General features: G+C 34.4%; 2 protein-coding genes and 1 non-coding gene across 8 annotated transcripts; 2 read left to right on the forward strand and 1 right to left on the reverse strand.

Moving 5' to 3' along the window:
• The first annotated feature begins 3,273 nt into the window (after nt 1-3,273).
• LOC132285229 (uncharacterized) lies at nt 3,274-7,790 on the forward strand. Its single transcript, XM_059787398.1, has 4 exons — nt 3,274-4,011; nt 4,819-5,250; nt 5,882-6,188; nt 6,978-7,790. The coding sequence occupies exons 1-4, from the start codon at nt 3,595-3,597 to the stop codon at nt 7,118-7,120; spliced, it is 1,299 nt and encodes a 432-aa protein (XP_059643381.1). The 5' UTR covers nt 3,274-3,594; the 3' UTR covers nt 7,121-7,790.
• A 2,752-nt stretch (nt 7,791-10,542) lies between these two features.
• Nucleotides 10,543-10,616, forward strand: TRNAI-AAU (transfer RNA isoleucine (anticodon AAU)). Its single transcript has one exon. It is a non-coding gene; the product is annotated as a tRNA-Ile (tRNA).
• Nucleotides 10,617-16,361: 5,745 nt separating this feature from the next.
• LOC132282915 (cyclin-dependent kinase G-2-like) lies at nt 16,362-20,365 on the reverse strand. Of its 6 annotated transcripts, none has more exons than XM_059784746.1 (6): nt 20,266-20,365; nt 18,240-19,854; nt 17,265-17,400; nt 17,082-17,170; nt 16,886-16,997; nt 16,362-16,783 (listed from the first exon to the last, which is right to left on the reverse strand). In XM_059784746.1, the coding sequence occupies exons 2-6, from the start codon at nt 19,643-19,645 to the stop codon at nt 16,634-16,636; spliced, it is 1,893 nt and encodes a 630-aa protein (XP_059640729.1). In that variant the 5' UTR covers nt 19,646-19,854; nt 20,266-20,365; the 3' UTR covers nt 16,362-16,633. The 6 variants fall into 6 exon arrangements, 5 of the variants coding, with proteins under 5 accessions (XP_059640729.1, XP_059640728.1, XP_059640727.1 ...); XM_059784745.1 differs by having other exon boundaries at nt 18,240-19,857; XM_059784744.1 differs by having other exon boundaries at nt 16,362-16,553; nt 16,677-16,783; nt 18,240-20,365.
• Nucleotides 20,366-21,978: the final 1,613 nt, after the last annotated feature.

Consider the following 21,978-nt stretch of genomic DNA (forward strand, 5'->3'; position numbering starts at 1 on the left):
CCTATTGTCGTCGCCGCCGCAACCGCCGCTCATACATACAAGTTAGATAAAGCTGAAATATATGGGTTTGAGAGTTGAGAGACAGTGGCTGAAGCTTGAGAGTTGCACAGAGAGAGAGATAAAATTGGAACAAAACCCATACATACAAGTTAGCAGTTGCATAGAGAGAGGGGGGCAAGCTTGAGAGTTAATAGACAGTGGCTGAAGCTTGCGAACGACGAAACCGAACTGAAACAGCAGGTGATGGAAACTAAAAGACCTGGGTTTTGATTTTTTGAACAATCTGAAATGATATGCTGATATGGGTTTTGAACTTTTGATTCTTGCAGACAGATAGAAAAAACTGAAATATATGGGTTTTGAACTTCTGATTCTTGTAGATTTTGTAGTTTGCAGTTGGAGAGAGAAAGAAAGAAAAGGCAAGCTCAGAGGAGAATGGAGATGGAGGCGATAGGGGAGGCTAAAATGATTTGCCCTAAAACTTTTTATTTTATTTTATAATAATATAATCAAATATATATAATACATATAAAACAATATTTTATATATATATATATATATATATATATATATATATATATATATATATAAATTTCAGGAAAAAAACATTTATTAAAAAAAAAAAAATCAACCCGTCAACCCGACTCAACTCGTCCGAAAATATTCAGTTCGGGTTATAACCATAACCCATTTTGAGTACAATTCGGGTTGGTCTAACTCAACCCGATTCGGTTGAGATTGGGTTGGGACTGGGCTGGGTTGGGCCAGCCCAAGTTGCAGCCCTAACTTCAATAATACATTTCATGCAAAATGCTATTTTTTGACACAATCACCATTCTTTTTTAATTTAGGCACATTCCAAGTCAAGTTGTAGACATTAGAAGGAAACTAAAATTAAACCTAATTAAAAAGAAACAAAAATCTAAAATATCTGGTCAAAAAAGGACCAATATATATATATATATACGTGTGTGTGTGTGTGTGTATAAATTTATATATTTGATTATATTGTTATATAATTTTTTTTATATACTTTTTTTTTTCTTTTTCGAAAATTTATATATATTATATATATATGTATATTATATATATTTGAGTATATTATTATTATAAATATATATTTTTAGGGCAAATCATTCCAGCCTCCCCAATCGCCTTCATCTCTATTCTCGTTCTCAACTCTGAACTCCCCTTCTCTCTCTATCTCTCTTTTTCTGCAACTGCAAACTAGAAAATCTACAAGAATCAGAAGTTGAAAACCCATTTATTTTCAGTTTATTTATCTGTCTGCAAGAATCAAAAGATCAAAACCCATATCGGCATATCATTTCAGATTGTTCAAAAATCCATATCTTTCAGTTTACATCGCCTGCTGTTCCAGTTCGGGTTCGCCGTTCGCAAGCTTCAGCTGCTTTCTCAACTCTCAAGCTTGGCCTCTCTTTCTTTGCAACTGCTAAATTGTATGTATGGGTTTTGTTTTGTTTTTTTTTTTTTTCTTTTTCTTTTTCCTCTAAATCAACTAATCAAGGTTTGTAATTCTTGTTTTGCAAACTAAATCCTATTTGGTGAAATTTTTTATGATCTTTTTTAAATATATATATATAGACGAATTTGGGTTGAAATTATAGTGTGTGGGGGAGGGGAAAGGGGGGTTGAAATTATATATATGTGTGTGTGGGGTCGGTGTTAGAGAGTTGCCAAAAAAATTTGGCAGCTCTTATATTTGAGATAAATTTTGAGATTTTTAAATTTTGAGAGGCCAAATGAAAGGCCATTAGAGTGGGTTTTTTTTACCCATATCTCAAATTATAAGTTTGAGAGCTCAAAATGAAAGAGCATTGGAGATGCTCTATAAGCATCTCTAGACCATTCTCTCCTTTCAATCATCCGGATGGCAATATTTCATGCCACACGTTTGACGTTACTACCATTTAGGCGTGGTGATTCGTGTTCGTGGATCATAATCGTGTCGTGTTGACGTAAGGGTATTATACTAAACAGATAAATTCAAACTCATTCTATTTAATAATCGTGTCAAGAACCTTCAACACTAACCCAATCCGTTTATTAAACGGGTAAACTTATTAACCCGTTTAATGATATGTTTATCAAAACGAGATATTTAATATTTATTCAAATAATAAATAATAATAATAAATTGTCACAATTAACTTAAATATTCAAAACAAGAAGAAAAATAACATTGGCAAGGTTTATATTGAAATGACTTAATAATCCTTAATAATTGGGTTTAAACAAGTAACATATTACTTATGTTATATTCACGATTATAACATGTTTAGTTAAATGAGTCATAAATAGGTTATACGGGTTGAACCCATCAACTCTAACCTGATGCGGTTAAGTAAACGAGTTAATCGTGTCAATCCGTTTATGACCCGAACCCGTTTAAAGTTAACCCAAATTCGCTTATCTCGTGTCGTGTTGACGGGTCGTGTCGTAATTTGCCACCTCTATTACCATTCGATGCAAGTAAATTTAAATTTGATTTAACAGTGTTTGTATCGAGTCGAATTAATTCTTTAATAAATCATATTGTATTTATAATTGATTTATTAATTTGTTTATAATTTAATTAAATATGTTTAACTAAATATATCGTATTTATATTAAAAATAATACGATTTAAATAAACTCCTGTAAGACACAAACACTTAAAACAATACACTAGAACAAATTGTCACCTTCTAGTATTGACCATCAATACGTCAGGTCATCATTTTTACAATTATGTTATAATATATGTTATAATACCGTCATTAGTCCGAATGCCTAATTTGATTCGGTACCAACATATTGGGAAATTTTGAATTCGCCACTAATTCGTGAAATAATGGGCCGAATTCATAAAAATAATGAATTGAAAGACCTATCACTTCTCTTTCTCAAATAGTTCAATATTTTTATTTTTAATCATAACGTAATAAATAAAATTTTAATTCATTAATTAATATATTTTTAGAGACTATTAAATAATTATTAACTAATACATCTTAAAGAATATATCATGGTAAAATTGATAATTCAATCGGATCGAATTGACCGATTAATACACGGCACATGGTTCTCTTATTAAAAACATATTAAAAAGAAAAGTAATTAAAATAACTTACTTTTAGGTGGGTCGAAAATTTCATATCAGCCTGTAATGAAAAATAATTTTTTATTCCCTTCATTTTCTCGATGTCCAAACGCACCGTAAAATCTTTCCTCTCTTTAAACCCTATTGTACCCCAAACTTTACTAACTTTTGTAAAGCTCTCTCGTCCCAGCAATCTCTTCCCCTCTCTCTCTCTACTTTGTTTTCTACTATATATAACCAGAGATTAGACTCGCTCTTAAACTCTCATTCGCAACTCACTGTCTCTATCTTCCAATCACTTTCTGTTGCCTTATAGTGAGAGCTCCATACTTTTTATTCTCTCTCTAGAACTTTCTCTCTCTAGAACCATGGCCTCATTTTTTTATTAGTTTCTCTCTCTAAAACTCAGTCTGTGTCCTGTTGTTGAGCCATAAACAGGGGAGGCTCTGAACTTTTTCCCTCTCTCTCTACAACTTTCTCTCTCTAAAACCATGGCCGCGCCTCAAGCACGAAGAACGGAGGACTCAACGTCGATTCGAGTCGCCCTGATCGACGAAGCGGACACTCAACTCGACAAGTCCTTGCACAGATTGGAATCGTTCCTCCGATTCTTCGGCTTCTGCCAGTACTCTCCGGTGAGCACCATTCTCTCGTGGCTCGCCTACGCCGTCATCGGCGTCGCCCTGCCGGTGATCGCCATCCGGTTCTCCTACTGCTCTAACTGCGAGAAGTATCAGATCAGGGTGTTCGAGCTCGAGATTCTGACCTCCCAATTGATTCTCGCTGCGATTTCGCTTCTCTGCATTTCGCACAATCTTCGCAAGTACGGCTTGAGGAACACCCTCTTCGTGGATCGGTATCACGGTCACACGATCCAGTTTCGCGACGAGTACATCAAGAAGATCAATGTGAGCAATTATCACTAGTCGCTACTCTTTCAATTCTGTTTTTGGTAACTAATTTACTATTTTTGCTTTCAAAAGCAAAAATTCCTTGCATTTCTGTGCTGATAGCTAGTTTAAGTACTTCCAAAAAAGCACTTTACAAATTACACTGTTTTATTAAACAGATTGTATGCTTAGTGTTTGAGTACTATTTTCTTGCATAGTTTGAGCTAAATCAAAGTAAAATATGCTTTCTGAAGCATTCAGGGAACTTCCAATTAATTTATTTGAAATTAATTTATTTTATTTTTTGGCAAGTAAAATTGAAGATCTGCGTTCTTCTTAGTAAAAGGTTGTTCTTTTTCCCTTAGAAATTAGTGCCGAAGAATGAATGAGGATTAATTTATTGATAATATTGTATGATGAAGCAAGCCAATAGATGAAATCCGTAAACTACCACTGAAAATCATAGGGAAATTTTTTTTATAGAAAATAATGTTTTGATCCAAACAGAGGGACATACACCACTTTCTAGCCTGCCAAAAAAGGAACACTTGAATACCCCATATGAATTTTGGAATTCAATTGTCATATCGGGTAAAACAGTATCTGATTGGGTGTTTTTGCATATCTTACGAAAATAGGAGCTGATGATTTATGAAGCTTGTTGAGTTTCTATAATGATGACAGCTCTTTATGAGTTTGCAGCATGAATAAGTTGGCTGTTGCAGCTGTTATACTCAAAAATTTTGTTGAGCAAACTCCATATGGGCTTAATCATATAATTGATATATATACATAAAAGTAATTAATTTTACTTATGTTGTTTAGGGTTTTTTCCGGGTGCTGATTGTGTGGATCCTACCGTGCTTTCTATTGAAGACTGCCCGTGAGGTCGTCCGTGTTATCTACTTGCGTCATGATTTGTGGTGGCATTCCGTCATTCTTGTGTTGGCTTTACTCGTATCATGGACTTATTCGATTATAATCTATCTATCAGGAACTGCTCTGTTCAATTTGGCTTGTAATATGCAAGCGATACACTTTGAAAACTATGGGAAGCTATTAGAGAGGGATTTGGATGTTTCAGTTTACATCGAAGAGCACACTCGTCTAACACATTACTTGTCTAAAATAAGCCACAGATTCCGAATATTTCTTCTTCTGGAGTTCTTGGTTGTAACAGCTAGTCAGTTTATTTCTCTATTGCAGACAACCGGAAATGTTGGAATCCTCAACATCATCAACGCTGGTGATTTCGTTGTAAGTGTGGAATATATGTTGCACTTATCTTGTTGCACTTATCTTGTGTCTATTTGTGTGTTTGTGTTGATTCATAAGTGGTCTCTTCATGAGCCATGAAGAACTTTTGACAGACGGTAATGGGCTGATAACCAGATAGGCTGGTACCATTGGCAAGAATGGTTTTGTAAACTTCATCTATGGAATTCACTTTTTAAAAGTTTTCCTTGTCTGCATTCCACTATTACCTTTAAGCTTATTATATTGTGACTTCTTATTAAATTATCAAAATCCTCCTTGGCAGTTATTAACCCTTGGCAGATGATCTTCTGTAGCAAAGTATAACTATTATTTGAGAGGCCCTCCCTGTAGCAAGGTCTGACCTACCAAACAATAGTCCAATCTAGGAACCTCTTACTCGTTATATCATTCAAGTAAGAATGGTTACTGCAACCATCCAATTTTCAGATTCTTTTGGCACTTAGTATTGTTCTTTCGGTTTTAGTTTGTGTGGAGAAATGGCATATCATTTTGAAACAACAGATTCATTAGGAGCGTATTAAAATCCATATTTTTCTTTTTCCCAGTATTTTACTCCTAAAATTTTATAGAGTTGATTACCTAGGGTTTGACTTGATATCAATGATGGCAGGTCTGCTCAATTGTTGAAGTTGTTGGAATAATTCTTTGTCTGCATGCGGCTGCAAAGATTTCACATAGAGCTCAAGGTGTCGGATCAGTTGCTAGCAGATGGCATGCTTTTGTCACATCCTTTTCTAATGATGCTTCTCAGATGGGAACTCCAACTAATGGTGGAAACTTGGAACCTGCCTATCCAACATGCGCATTACCAATAAGCTACTCAGAAAGTGATTTGGAATCGGTTGATTATGTGCCCATGCCCACAAATACCCAGTTGGCTTCTCATGCGTCTTCGTACCACAAGAGACAAGCCTTTGGTACGTCTGCATTATAATCAACAAAATTTTGCATTGATTTCCTGTTTTCTTCTAAGATTTCTTCTTATTGCTGTTCAAAATAAAGAGATCATTCTCGATATGAAGTGGTTTAAACCTAAGGTCTTATTTATTTACCCTTTTTTTTTTTTTTTTTTCCACATAGAAAATGTTATATAATTTCTGTTTTATATGAAAGAGCAAAGGCTTTGAGGCTAACATAAGGTTTCTTATAACATGCTGATAATTCATCAGCTATAATAGAATTTTATTGAATCTCAAATTAAGGTCCTAGTTAGGAAGTGTTCAACTACCATTTCTTCTAGTAAGACAAGCACAAGCATGAACACTCTTGACAACGGATATAGGTAAAACTCAGCTTAGAAACTGTTTAGGGTTAGGTGCAAAATTCTGTTTTACAATGTTGCTTTAAATCCATATCATCAGCTTGTTCATTTTCCAATTCTTGTACAAATCCCTTTACATCTTTCCGACATCTTCGGTGTACCATGAGTAGCTTTATCGATAATTCAATGGATGCATTCAGCAGCTCTCAGAGTCCATTAATTAGGATGAATCACAGGGAGTGTAATTTTCCCTTTTTTTATTTCTTGATGAATTTTTGCCTTTCGCCCTGCCCCGTGATCATATGTGTGCTGTTAAATGCCTTAACATCATGTATTCTTATATAGTTCTTGGTTGGACAATTGTTCATGTTATCGATGTGGTTAAAATTGACTTATAGTTTTGTATTTACATGTAAAGCATACTCAGGTTTACTTGGTTTTGCAGTTTCCTATGTGCAGTCCAACCTTGGAGGGTTCAGTGTCTTTGGGTGGACCATTGATCGGATGCTTGTTAACACGATCTTCTTCATTGAGCTCTCTCTGGTCTTTTTTGTCCTCGGGAAGACTATAACTATCACTACCAAATGACATCTACAAAAAACCGTCCGGAGGTTTGTCCACAGCAGCAGCTTGCCTCCACCTCGTTTTGTAAGCAGCCCCAACGTTTGCTTGGGTTTTTCTTCTCTTTGGTAATCTACCAGTTAGTCTCCACATTTTGGCGATTTGTCTATTGGACAATTTGTATTCTATTTGCATTAGGATCCCGATTCATGGATATCCATATTTTCATATGATATCTACAAGTAGAAGTGGCAGCCATTTTTATTGTGATGTTGCTAGTAGGAAAGAATCATATGACAGTTTGATTTAATACCAACCAATCAATTACTCGAGCTTCCGACATTCCAGATCATTTCGCTAGTGGACCGAGAAATGTTGGTGGCCTTCGGTTTTGTTCGTCCCACCAAAGGACTTTGAAGTTAATTTTTTTGCATTTTCTGGTTGGTTTTTGTATCCTTATTGTTCTTCATTTTGGTAGTTTAAACTACCAAGTTTATTTCTCCATGCAAGATCATTAATAGAATCATAGGAACATCCAGTGTTTCAACGAGTCTCTTTCGAGTTGGATTGTTGTAATCAGTCGAGATCTTTTATGCTTGTGAAGAAGAAAGTGAGAACATGTATTCTGCGTTTGCAATATTCATGTAATAGATTTACACATTTTGTTGCTTGCAATTGTGGTTCTTTTTTATCTGAAGTATTTTCAGTGATTGATAAATGCAATTGATGTATATGTGTGTGTGTATATATATATATATATATATTTTTTGTGTGGTCGAATTACATTGAAAATGCTAACTTTGGCGGGTATGAAATTGGAGTTTTGGAATTGGAATTAATAGAATTGGAGAAAATCAACTCAGAAAATTCAACTAAAATTTTCTTCAATTTCACAAATTCTAATTCCAATAATCCAAACACAACCTAATATTATTGTCAAATGCCCTATCCGTATGTATTGTGATGACGGAAAGACACAAACTTGTCACGTATGATGACCTGAGGCCAACTCCAATGGGGCTCGCGTAACCCAGTTTCCGTGAGCCCAATCCAACTCTAGCGACCCAATTTGCTCCAATGCAGTTGCCATTTTGTGGGTCCAGTAATTGGGTCGGGGAATGGGTCCGTCTAATCCGACGACCCAATTGGCATTGTGTTAAGGGCCTGTTTGGGTCAGAAAATAGCCAAAAATCGGTTTTTCTGCCTTTATTTATTTATCTATCCCCTGGTGACTTTTGAAAATGCTGACATGAATCTTAGAAAATGCTAACGTGGAAAATTTGGAGAGCCAAATTTGAAAGATGTCATTGAAGTTGCTTCGAATAGTTTGGTAACTATCAGATGGGTAACTGGTTTATTGAAATTTAAAAAACAAGTCATTTTAAAAAAAAGAACACTACTTGGTTCCTGCCCACCAACTTGGGCAGGAAAAATTTGCTTGCGTGTTAACTATTGATTAGCCCGGGACCATATAATAATTTTTTCCATCTTGATCCTGATAGGTGACCCAGCTCAAGAGCATTATGTGTTCAAAATGAAAAAATTGAATCAAATCCATTCTAAACAAGTTAACTAGATTTAAAACTCATATTATATGATCCAAAACTATGTAGTCTTGACCAATCACAAAGTATCACATAATTAAATGTGTCAACTTTATTCAATTTTTTAATTATGTTACAATTTGTAATTAATCTAGATTACATGGTCCCATACCATACCGTAGTACAAATAGGATAAAGGATCAATCAATTATGGCTATGGTTATTTAATTAGTGAAGTTCAAGAGCATCTGGCTTGTTTGAGTAATAACTTATGTTTGACAGCATATAATTGGTGAGCTTTATTTTGAATTAAATTTTTTCGAATTTTAATTCTAAAATGTCCTATGCTACTTTTCTTTATAAAATGTTGGAACTCCTTAAATCGGCTTAGGCTGCCGATTCAGAAATTGGCCCTTAAATCGGTTAAGCCTGTCGATTCAGAAATTGGCCAACACAAGCGTATCAGAACCAATGGGTTTGGTTCAAACCGTAAAGATTTGGTCAAACTCAGTCTTTTTTGTGAAAAATGATGAACAAACGATGTGTGAGAGAAAACATAAACTCTCAGCTGGGTTCCATTTGCCTTGATGAAAAATAGGACTTCAAATAATAACTAACAATTAATAAAAAAAAACCTGTTAATTAGAACTAGAATAATTAACTAATTCAAAGCTGAACTATTCTAAGGAATCAAAGAACTAAGATTTGAAAAGAATGAATCGAATTGACGGGGTTGATTTGTGAGGTGCTGGACCTCTTACATCGATTATTCCTCTACTGTTTAAAGTAAAAATAAAGAGTCCTAATACAACTTTAAAATAATAAGATAAAACTACCCTATTATTAGAAATTATTGACGAATCAATAAAAAGTAAAATCTATGTTTTCAATCCTATGGACACAGTTATCAATTTTGCATAAATAACTATATAGGATGTATTTTTGAATTAGAAAATTCCATTTTTATATTATTATCAAACACAGATTAAAATGAAGTGAGACGAGAACACACACTCCATTAATTCGTAACTCAATCAAGCTTGATTTAATATAAAAAAGGATCATAACCTAATGTGGTTTGGCCAGGCTAGTTGTTTGGTATCAACTATCCAAACAAACACTCAATATTTAGGCATTTCATATAGCAAGAACTTTTGATACAACAATTTAACTACAGATTATTGTACAAAGCTAGGGAGATATGCTGGGCTAACTTAGTTGCGAGCCACGAGTCAACTCCCACAATGCCCTAGAAAAAAATTTAGAATACCCGAGAGTAACGCATCCCTAATTCCCTTAACCATTGAATGTGGTGGTGAAATTCACGTAAGACCCTGAATAGGTATGGGTTAGTCTTTGAAACTGTGGGTGGCTTAAAATATTGGCATTGATCCCATCACCATTCTTGTGAACAATTTGTCATTGCTTTTTTCATTGTTGTTTTAAGTTAAATGATTAAAATATAATTGCTTGACCATGTGGCTCAGTTGGTTAAAGCGTCATGCTAATAACTCGAAGGTCGAGATTTGAAACCTGCATGGGCCAAAAAAAATTAATTTTATTATTCTTTATTTCCATTCCGCTCTATTTTTTTTTTTTTTTTCTCAAGTTTCTTTTCGATTTTTCGTTGTACCAAGCTTTTCCCCATTTTTTTTGTTATCTATTTCCATTCCACTCTACCTTTTTCTTCTTGAGTTTCTTTTCGATTTTTTGTTGTACCAAACTTTTTCCCAATTACAAGAATTCAACAGTAATCTAATAAATAATCCAACGACTGAGAGACACGGATAGCCTTTGATATTGTGGATGCTTAAAATATTGGCATTAATCCATCACCTGATTGCTCTAGCCTGTTTCGTTGTTGTTTTAATTTAAATAATTTAAATACGAACCACCGAAGCATGTGGCCTATTAGCTCAGTTGGTTAGAGCGTCGTGCTAATAACGCGAAGGTCGCAGGTTCGAGACCTGCATGGGCCAAAATGTATATTTTTAAAAAAAAAAAATTTGTTCTCTATTTCCATTCCACTCTACGTTTTTTCCTCCGAGTATTTTTTAGATTTTTTTTTGTTATCTATTTCCATTCCATTCTACCATTTTGTTATCGGGTATCTTTTCAATTTTCTGCTATACCAATTTTTTTTCCAATTATAAGATCTATTTCCATTCTGCTCTACCCTTTTTCTTTTTGATTTTTTATTGTACCAAGCTCTTTGTGAATCATTGTTTATAATTCTGTTCCTTGCAAAAGATAACAAATGCAATAATTGTATTGTTCTTGTCTTACGATAGATTAATTAATTTGAACGATACTGATGAATGCAGAACATGTACATAACCTGTGACTTATTAGGGGTTTGTATGCATGAGAAAACCAACCCCAATTGGCACCATTTTAGACTAACTACTTTTTTTTTTTTTGATAATCGTGGGTGTCCGGGCAGCTTGCGCACACCTCGACTAATCCCACAAAGACATGAAGTTAACTACTGGATAAGCCTCCAGTGGCCCTGCGGAGACTCGAACTGATAATCATTAGGGAACAAACCCAGACCAACTGAGCTATCCCGCAGGTGGGCTATGTTGGGGATTAAACAAACTCCAATCATTTGTCACTGAAAAGTATATATCTGTTTGTTATAGTTCCACAAAAGTTGCCTCATAAAAAATACTAGGAAGAATTTAACACTTATGAAGATGATACATATGTGTCCATTATAGTGTTACATAAACCAAAATTATTAATTATAGAAGAAAAGGAATCCATTGATTTATTATATATAGTTAGTTTACTTTAGTGGATATGAAAGTAACCAGATGGAAGATGATAGAAAATCAGCAAAATGGAAGATGATAGAAAATATTTGGGAAGACGGATGGCTCGGTTTTGTGATAATAATTTTCTATTTTTTGAGAACTGAAAATATAAAAAATTGTACAAAAATTTACTTTATTAATAATTTCAAAATTGTTTTCTGAAAACTCAATTTAAAAAAACTTACTTGGTTTTGTTCTCTCAAAATTGTTTTGAAGAACAATTTTTAGAGAATGAAAACAAAGAACAATTTTCATTTTTTTCAGTTTAAAAATCTACTTGGTTGGTAAAATTACAAAACAATTTTCAGAGAACAAAAATTCAAAAAACTATTTGGTTGTCTAAAAAATAGTTTTATGAATTTAGAAGAATTTTTTTTAAAAAAAATTTGTTATTGTGTCTCATATTTCACACCATTGAATTTTGCACTAGTTTGTATGCTATATACATCCATATATTTTAAATCTTAGCTGATTATGTCATAACTATTAAAAAAAGGAAAAAAAAGAAAAAAAAAAAAAGAGTTAAATAAAGTTATAATATTAAATATAATTCTTTACAAAATATGATGGAATAAAGTTTAAACATGAGAACCTATAATATTACAGCATTAAACCAATAGTCCACTTGGACAAATATTAATTACAAGGGGTTTTTTTTTTTTTTTTTTTTTTTTTCACACAATAAATAAAGATGTTTCTTGTAAATAAAAAATAAAATTAAAATAAAGATGTTTCTGGACAACTGAATTGGGAATTTATTGGGAATATGACTTTAAATCTATTTTAGAGGAAGATGGAAAATTATCATAGAATCTTTTTTTATATATGGAAAGAGAAAGGAGTTATATACAGAGAAAGAAGACCGAAGAGATCTCTTCTTCAAGCGTTGATTTTTCTTATTTTTGTACGAATATTTTAGAGAGAGATTGCGTCTGTAAGAGTTAGAGATAAAACATGGTGGGCAAAGGCATCAGTTTGGAATGAATCGGAAATAAGAACGTCAATCTTATACGATCCACTATCCTTTTTCTTTTAATTCTCTGTTGTTCACTGCAATCTTTGATTATATTTCTTCTCATACCTCAAGCGCACATACTAATATTTGTTTTTAGTTCGATCGATCAACAAGAACAAGCATAAAGGAACCCGATCTGCGATCCGAAGAAACTTATTGAGGAGATTTGCAAAACAGAAGAGAGAGGGAGGGGGAGTGGTGTACGACTGAGAGAAAGAGGAGATAAAAGATAAGGATGACTTATAAACGAGAGAGACGAAAACGACATTTAAGTGAGTGAGAGGGTTCTTCGTGTTTTCACCAAAGTGAGAACAATTTTTCAAAAACCCACAAAACACTTTTTTTTTGAATTATTGTAACTCTCAAACCAGAAAACTGTTTTGAGAGTAGCAATCCAAGCAGAATTTTCGGATAACTTTTTATTTTACTATTTGGTTTGTCACTCAAAAAGCTATTTTCAAAAACTCATAAAACATAAAACTATTTTCAGATAACTTTTTATTTTAATGTTTGATGTCACTCAAAAGGCAGTTTTGAAGAACTCAGAAAACATAAAACTATTTTCAAAAAACTTTTTATTTTACTGTTTGGTTTGTCACTCAAATAACAGTTTTCAAAAACTCATAAATCAGAAAAGGAGAACCATAAAAAAACAGTTTTCCAGAACTTATAAAACAATACTGTTTTCAGATAATTATAAAATACAATTCTCTGAGAACAAACCCTTTTTAATTCTTTCAACCAAGTAGGTTTTTCTACTTTGGCCATTATAGTATTCTGAAAACAGTTTTCAATTTTATGAATTATTGAAAACGATTTTCAGGAAGTCCTTGGAAACTCCTTTTTATATGGTGAATGGATCAATAATCTATCTTCGTCCTAAAATAATCTATCCTCGTCCTGAATCTGCATCCTTCGACGTGAAAGGCAGAGGACCCTATGTAGGTTTTGTAAATTTTTCCTTTACTGCGCTATATAGAGTGATTTTAACACGGAAAAAATATCATCCATATAAGCTTTCTTTCACACGCAATAACGAATATTGATATTAACAACCACCTACTCTAAAAACTTAAACTCTTTATCCCTTTTTATTTTTATTTTTTTTAAATCGATACTAGGCATCACATAAATGCTATGCATTTGGACCATTCTACCTGTTTATTTCCTTTTTAACTCCGTTTCAGGAACAAACAATTGTCAGATGGCCTTTGGCTTCTACACTATATCAGGTGAGCTCTACATTGTTGATGCCTTATTTCGGACTCCTGGTGGTAGGACCTAAAGGAGCTTGCTACCGGGGCAGAAGGCGTGCCTTTCAAATTCGCCGATGGTGTGGATGTTGACCAACGGACCGTGATCGTTTATTTCTCAGATGCTAGTGAAACATTCGAGCTAAGGTACTTATCTCAAATCCAAGAAATAATCGTACACAAATGAGTGGGATCAATAAGGTACTTGAACTAGTAAAATCTATATGTGCAGAAATGTCACTCGAGCCAAATTTAAGAGGTGACTCAACCGGAAGTTAATTGAAATATGATCCGAGGACTAAACAAGTCACGGTGTTGCTAAGAGGGCTTCATATGATCCGAGGACTAAACAAGTCGCGGTGTTGCTAAGAGGGCTTGCCGGGGCAGGAGGACCAGCAGTTAGTGTATATAGCACATTTGTGCTCATCTCAGAGTACATAGCCAAAAGAATTCAGAAGTTCTGGCTTGCAGGTTTGAAAGCTAATACGGCTGAGATTTTCGTAAACCTTACTGGAAATCCGAATAAAATTAGGAGGGGCGGATCGGGAGAGTTTTTGGGTGGCAGTGCAAGTTGTAAATCAACAGCCTGCGCGGCCTACTTTGCCTGAAGGGTTAAGGATCAATGCTTGGCCACAATATAACAATGTGTGAATCAGTGTGGTTCAAGAGCATAACGGGGCATTGTATGTAGGGTATAAAACCACTAGCAGCTACCTACCTCAAAACTAGGAGCCCTTAAATATGAGGAAAAAGTTAAATGCAATGACAGGCCTGACATATATAGTAGCATTCACAGTTGCAGAGCTAAGTGATTAAAATTAGGAGCCAAAAAACAAGATCATAAATCACTTTTCTGAGAACAATCCATTATCCAATGTTATTACCAATGTCCAATGCCGACTTCTGATGCTCTTTTGTTAGTAATATTATAGGGTCAAGTACAGAAAACACCCTTAAAATATGCTTACAATGCATATCATACCTCACGCATAAAAAGACACCCCTAAAATTTCTATTTGGTGCCAATACCCAATAGGTCCCTCTGACAAATTTAAACTCTAAGTGAACTAAATTACTCTTACTTAACTATTTTATTAAATATCTAAAAATAAATAATTTTGTAAAATAACCAAAAATGAAACAATTGGAGGTCACCAGTAATGGACAAGTACAGATAAAAATAAAAAATAAAAATAAAAATAAAAAAAGCATAAAAGAAAAGTAAAGATAAAAAACGAAAATAAAAAATGAAAATGAAGTGCAAGCTAAATAAAACAAATCTGTTCCAAATTCCAAAAACCAGTGCACACTAATATTGGAATTTTATTTCTTTTTCATTTTTTTTTTAAAGTGTTGGTACGAAAAAAATATATATATATAGAAAACAGTAAACTGAAATCTAAAAATATTCAAATCCTTGTTCTACAAAATTTCAAAGTTTTGAAAAAAAAAAATTTAGAGATATATATAGAGAAAAAAGTTTTAAAAATAAAAATAAAAATAAAAATAAGGTAATGTGCACATAATACCCTTATACTATGAGATTGGTAGGCATATATACCCCCTTGGGTATTTTCGGAAGAGTATAAGGGCAAAACGGGTATTACAACACTAATTTATGTCTGATTTTATATTGAGGGGTATTTTTGCACAATGTGAAAAGATTAAGGGTATTTTTTACACATTTTTTCAAATAAGGAATAAAAGTGCTACGCAGAGTATTCTTTAAAAGTGTTTTCTGCACTTGTCCCAATATTATAACTACTTTAGAAGAATAATGCTACTCTAACCGATAAGTTAGACCTAAAACACTAACTGAACGGCTTTTATCCCTTCAATATGTTTTAAGTGATGAACATAGATCCCATTTGAAACATATATAAAGGTACTAGGTAGATAAGCCTTCGCTAATGTTTTAGGTCTAACTTATCGGCTAAAATATCATTCTCCATTTTAGAATGAAGTGGAACAATGCTTTCTATGAAATATTTCTTTCTCTGCTAACTTTTTTATTTTGTAGGGTAAATTCCAGCTAAAATTAGGTGAAGTTTCTTAACCAAGGTGCCGGTATCTAGGGAAGAGAGATTATAAATGGAAAAGAAAAATGAGGCTGAACAAAAGGGTATTTTCAGCGTTAAATAAACACAAAAGATAAAATTACTCCAAAAAAGCCTATAAACCGATAGTAATTAAGTCAACTTCAAGAGAGAGTGGAGAAATTTACCCACAAATCCTTTTGTTGTTCGACCTAATTACTATACACTGTACTTTCTATTCCATAATTAGAAGCCATTCTGGCAACTTTTATTTTTCATAATCGATCCATCAACTATTAATATCTTCATTTTTAAGACTAAACTCCTCTTCTATGCTATCCATTGTCAAATTTTTAATGGTTCAAAGAATTTTATAGGATTTAGCCTGCTTAGAAGAAGAAGAAGCAGAATATATATATATATATATAGATAGATATACCGGTATGCTGCGTTTTAAAATTATATTTTTATTCTTTTTTGCTTTTCTAACTCCTTTGGATCGACAGAAAGCTATGAATTATATACCAACACAATACTAGTCAATAACCTTTACACTTCAATTACTATATTGAAGTATAGAAAACAGTATCTAAAAGAGGCATCATTTAGAAAAACTTTTTTTATTCCCTCACTTTTGGCTTTATACATAATCTGTCAAAAAATACATAAAAGTGAGAGCAATTACACATACCAAAGGCCAACAAGCACCAGCGTATTCCACTTATCCACCACCCACTCAAAGCCAAATAGAACTTGCTTTAGTTACTTCCTGGGTTGCTCATCTCGACTCTTCACTCTTCTACATAGAATACCCAATGCTCAGATTAACAAAATTTTGAACTCAGTCAATGGAGCTTGAATGAATTGAGTGTGAATTTATTTCCAGGTTCTGTGACTCTGTATTCTCGGGTTAAGATACCTGTCCGCAATATGCTGAGGAGGAAATGTAGGCATAAATTCTCTAGATTTGGGAAGAGGGACCTCATGGAACCAGCCGTGCCCTAGAGCAGCTTCTGCTGTTATTCGCTGCATAGGCAATAAAAATCTGTTATAACTATAGCACCATTGAATCTTACACAAGGTAATAAAAAGTTTCTAAGTCGGACCTTTGTACGAAGTGAAATTTACCTTCTCAGGGTCATAAGTTAGAAGCTTGTTCAACAAATCAAGTCCCAGATCCGAGAGAACTGGAGATCCCGTGAAACTTACGGCAGGAAATCTCTTACGCAACAGATTATACCTGAGAGAAACACAGCAATTAGAGACCAAGAGAGCAAAGAAAAGTCTTAGTGAAAGATTGAAAATGCATTAAAATTCTACTTACTGTTGCTTAACAAAATTGGCTTTGGCACCTGGCAGTTCGGAGAACCCTGGCCAAACAGTCTCATTTGGTACGCCAAGAATTCTGAAAATCTGCAATTATTTCAAGTAAATAAAAGCATCAATGAAAAGGCTAACTGTAAAATATAAAAAGGATCTGCAATAATGGTAAACAATATATAGTTACCTTGTCAAGCTGATCCAATTCAGTTTTCCCATTGAATAGTGGTTCCTTGGCTAAGAGTTCAGCCATTATACAACCCACTGACCACATGTCAATAGCAGTTGAATATTCTTTTGTTCCAAGAAGTACTTCGGGTGCCCTGCAAAGTAAACATCACACAAATTCCTGAGTTCACTAAAATAATTTATATCAATCCCAACAATAAAATAAAAAATATATATATATTGAATTAAGAAAAGCACTTATACCTACTTACCAAAAAGAAGAAGAAGAAAAGCACTTATATCAGATTGGTAATACATTACACAAGACTATTAATGCCAACAACAAAACCTATGAATAATTGGTAATAACGTTTATTGATAATAAAGATGATCGTTCTAGCATATGTTGAAAATTTTACCATAGCCAACAACAAACTGTGTCAAAAAATGGATAAGCGAGAGAGTGCAGATAAGGCCTAGGCTGAGGCAGCAATGATAGCTTTGATCATCAAATCTGTGTGATTGAAAGAGGACAAAGTAGTTGGTCATACCCATAGCTAAAACTATGAGCAACACAATGCTACTTTTGTACATTAGAAAGATTATAATGAAAACTCACAGCACCCAATTCAGTATAAACGACAAAGTAAAAGGATTTCGTTAAATTTAAACAATACCATTGCCTACAAGGCTCATACTCAATTGTTTGATACAAAGAGTACTGAACTAACAAGAAGAGCCTAAAATGTGTTTAGCTCAAGCATATTGAAGCCTAACCAACAAAAAATGGTGTCACTACTTCAAAATACTAGTTATCAGAAAATAAAAAGAAAACCACAAAAACAACAACAATAACCATAACAACAACAATAATAAAGGTAAAAACAACAACACAACAGCAGCAGCAACAACAATAGTATTTTAAAAAGTACTGGAAATTAAGGAAGATATAAGCGATTAGCCTTCTGCAAGTGAGGATAAGTTTGCAACCAACCTGTACCAGAGGGTGACAACCAAAGGAGTATACGGTCTCAAAGGGCTCCCATATCGTCGAGCCATTCCAAAGTCACAGATTTTCAACTCACCCCTGTTATTCACAAGAAGATTTGCTGTCTTCAAATCCCTGTGGATGACCCAATTATCATGAAGATGCTTGACACCCTCTAATAGCTGTAGCATCAGGCATTTAACTTCACTCTGACTAAAAGGCTGCTTCATCACCTGCATCAGCTCCTTGAGATCATGGTCCATGTACTCCAAAACCATAAAAACATTGTCAAGGTCACCCATAACAACTTCTTGAACATTTACAATTGATGGGTGCTGGAAAGACGAAAGAATGTTAATTTCCCTCAAAGCTGACAAAGGAAACCCGCCATTTCCTTCCACCCCCATCTTTACCTTCTTTAATGCCACAATGTCCCCAGTCTTCTTATCCTTAGCTCTATACACGATACCATAAGTGCCTTCATTTATTTTGTTAAGTTTCTCGTACTCAAACAAGCTTCTACAACCTTGAAGCATGTTTATGCTTCGATTATTAGGAACTGCATGCCCTTGGATCCTACAGGAAGAACTATCATCCTCAGAGTCTGAGTCCTTAACCCCAGCAGCTTCATCATGCTTCCCATCAACTTCCATAAAATCATGATCGTTCAGATCATTCTCAGTAAATTCATCTCCATTGGCAGGCCCCAAAAAGTGACCTCCTCCAGACTGGGATGATTTTTCACTGCTGCCATCAGAGCCTTCCCTCCAAAACTCCCCACTCTCAGGACTAGACATGTCCCTGGCTGATACTGTTTTTAATGAATTCACATGATGAACTACTTCCCTCCTAGAAGGCATGTCTTCCTCGTTATTGGAACATATATCCCCAGGGGAATTTTCGTCGTATGCCCACCGTGATGCTGAGATGTTCCGTGCCTTGAGGTACTCTTCCTCTTCCGTGAGCCCTGGTTCCAGATCATTGTTCTTACTCTGCTCTGGATGCAACAAATTAGGCGAATCTGCCACAGACTGAGATCCACCCACTGATCCAATTGCCACGGCAGGCTTAACTGGGGAAATCTGCAAGCAAAGAAGCTGAGTAGCAGTGACAGGATACATAGTAACATCCCCATCTGAAGGAACATTTTGCACCTTCTCAAGAGAACTCACCAACGATGGTGGGGAATGAAGGGGAGCACTTGTTGGTACAATTCTGTTCTTCGAAACAATTCTTACTTCCTTACCATCCCTGTCCCACACAATAGGCGAAAACTTTCTCTTCTTCTCCAAATGCATCAGCCTTCCATCTTCAAACTTTGAAAGGTCATTATTCCCAAACCCGGACTGAAAAGAATGGGCATCACTGGACCTGCCTGAGCACGATAATTCACCCCCATCTCGATCTCCCATCCTACCAACATATCCTCTGCCTTGCCTAAGACCACCATCAGTCCGGCCACGCAAACTACTCCTGCTTGTATAAGAACCATACTCAATTTTATGCCCACCATGCCGACCACGACTTCTACTCAATTCTAAGTCACGGTAATCTTTTCTATCGTGATGAATTTCTTTTCTAGAGCAGTGAAAATCTCTATTCCTTGGAATATCGCATCTTCCTGCTGCCATAATGATTATCAACCAACAACTCTTCTTGAGCAACCAATTAAACCCAAAAACAAAGATACAGAATTGAATTTGACCCTAAGTCAAACCTAATCGGACAGCGTATAAACCCTATCCTAGAACCCACAATTCAATTTTTTTTTCTTTATAAAAGGGAAAAAACCCTAGATTTGGGACACAATCTAAAACTCCAGAATATGCATACACAACCACAAATTTAATTGATCATGATATAAGGAAATACATATATGATAGTTATATAGCAGAATTGATCGAAAAAAGAAGCATGAATATGAGAGATGAATAGTGATACGAAGGAACAAAACAATCGTTTGCTGTTGTCTTTCTCTCTCTTCTTCGACAATGATTTGCTGCCGAAAATCACATGTAGTGAAAGGTCTTACCGTAATCGGAGGATTTTTCCGCCGACAACGATCACCGGAGAAGCGATCACCACAGGAGCTTCGTAACTTCTTCAACGCGCTTTCATTGACTTCTTTCTTCTTTCTTAAGTATTATGCACATAGTAGTTATATATATAGGACTTGTGAGTCGGTGTATGTGTGGACGCTCCAAATCATCATTATCTATAAATAATTAATTAAAATTAAATCCCAAAATAAGTAGGAGTATCCTCTGTCCCAAAATAATCATGATTTATACAAATACTGACCATTATTAAAATATAAGTTACTAATTTTTTTTTTTAAAAATATTATTATCTATATTATTATTATATTATTATTACGGTACAAGGGATATCAAATATTTTAAATCATTAATTGATAAATAAAATAATAAAAAAATTGACTTTCTTATTGAGTTTTTTTATACAATTTGAGATTCATACCATAAATAAAATAATAATAAAAGAATTCCTATACCAAATCGGGATTCATATTATAATTCCTATACCAAAGTTTCCTCTAAAAAAATAGAATAATTAAAAATAATTAAAAAAAGAATAATAAAAAAAATGTCTTTCTAATTAGATTCCTATACTATTAGGGGGTTCATATTATAATTCATGTACCAAAAGTTCTCTCTAAAAAAACAGAAAAGACTTTATTATATATATATATATATATATATATATTAAAAATAAGTTTCTACTCCTCTTTCACCCTTTAGATTTCCTTTTCTAAAAAAGGAAATCTAAAGTTTTTTTCCCTGTTTGAATCCTTGTATTGAAACCGAGTATCTCGTTCTCGACACTGAACTTGCCCTCCCTCCCTCTCTATGCAACTACAAACTACAAAATATACAAGAATCAAAAGTTCAAAACCCATATATTTCCGTTTATCTATCGGTCTGCAAGAATCAAAATTTCAAAACCCATATCGGCATATCATTTCAAATTGTTCAAAATATCAAACTCGTATCTTTCAGTTTCCATCGCCCGTTGTTCCAGTTCGGGTTCGCGCGCCGTTCGCAAGCTTCACCCGTTGGCCCGCTGTCTCTCAACTCTCACGCTTGCCCCCTCTCTCTGCAACTGCTAACTTGGTTAGGCACCACCGGAGCGATGGAAGTTTGAGGAGAGAGAGAAGAGAAGAGAGGGAGGAAGAGAAGAGAGAGAAAGGAAAAGGAAAGAAAGCGTGGGCGAGAGGGGAAGAGAAAGCATTGGACAGAAGCAGAAGCAGATAATGATGAGTCTTGCAGGACGATTGGCCCTGAGATGCCATCTGTTGAGTTACTTGCTGCTACAGCCAAATTAACAGAAGCTGAAGCTGATCTTAGGGAGGCTAGTTAGAAGAAGACACTGGAGTATTATTAATTAAAGAGTAATTTAGACTCGTACATAATTGATAATTAATGCACATATACTTTTGAGAATTCTTTATCGCCCTTTGAGAGATCTGAAAATAAAGTGCTGGGGGGACAGCTTCTCTACAAACAAACATACCTAAGTTTCCCTTCTTATCATGGAAACTTATATATTAATGGTTATAATTAAATCACACCAAATAAGTTGGAAAACCATAATCCAATGGTATAAAACTATACTCCCAATTAGATCACCAAATTGGAAAGTACAACCCAATCTATCAAATATCAATAATCACATTGCAATCCTATTTTAGAAAGCGTAGTGCATAGGACCATAAAATAATTTTTAT

Source organism: Cornus florida, unplaced genomic scaffold, assembly GCF_030987335.1.
Source record: "Cornus florida cultivar Cherokee Brave unplaced genomic scaffold, ASM3098733v1 CherokeeBrave_3.0.0_Hap2_Chr11, whole genome shotgun sequence".
Lineage (NCBI taxonomy): Eukaryota > Viridiplantae > Streptophyta > Magnoliopsida > Cornales > Cornaceae > Cornus > Cornus florida.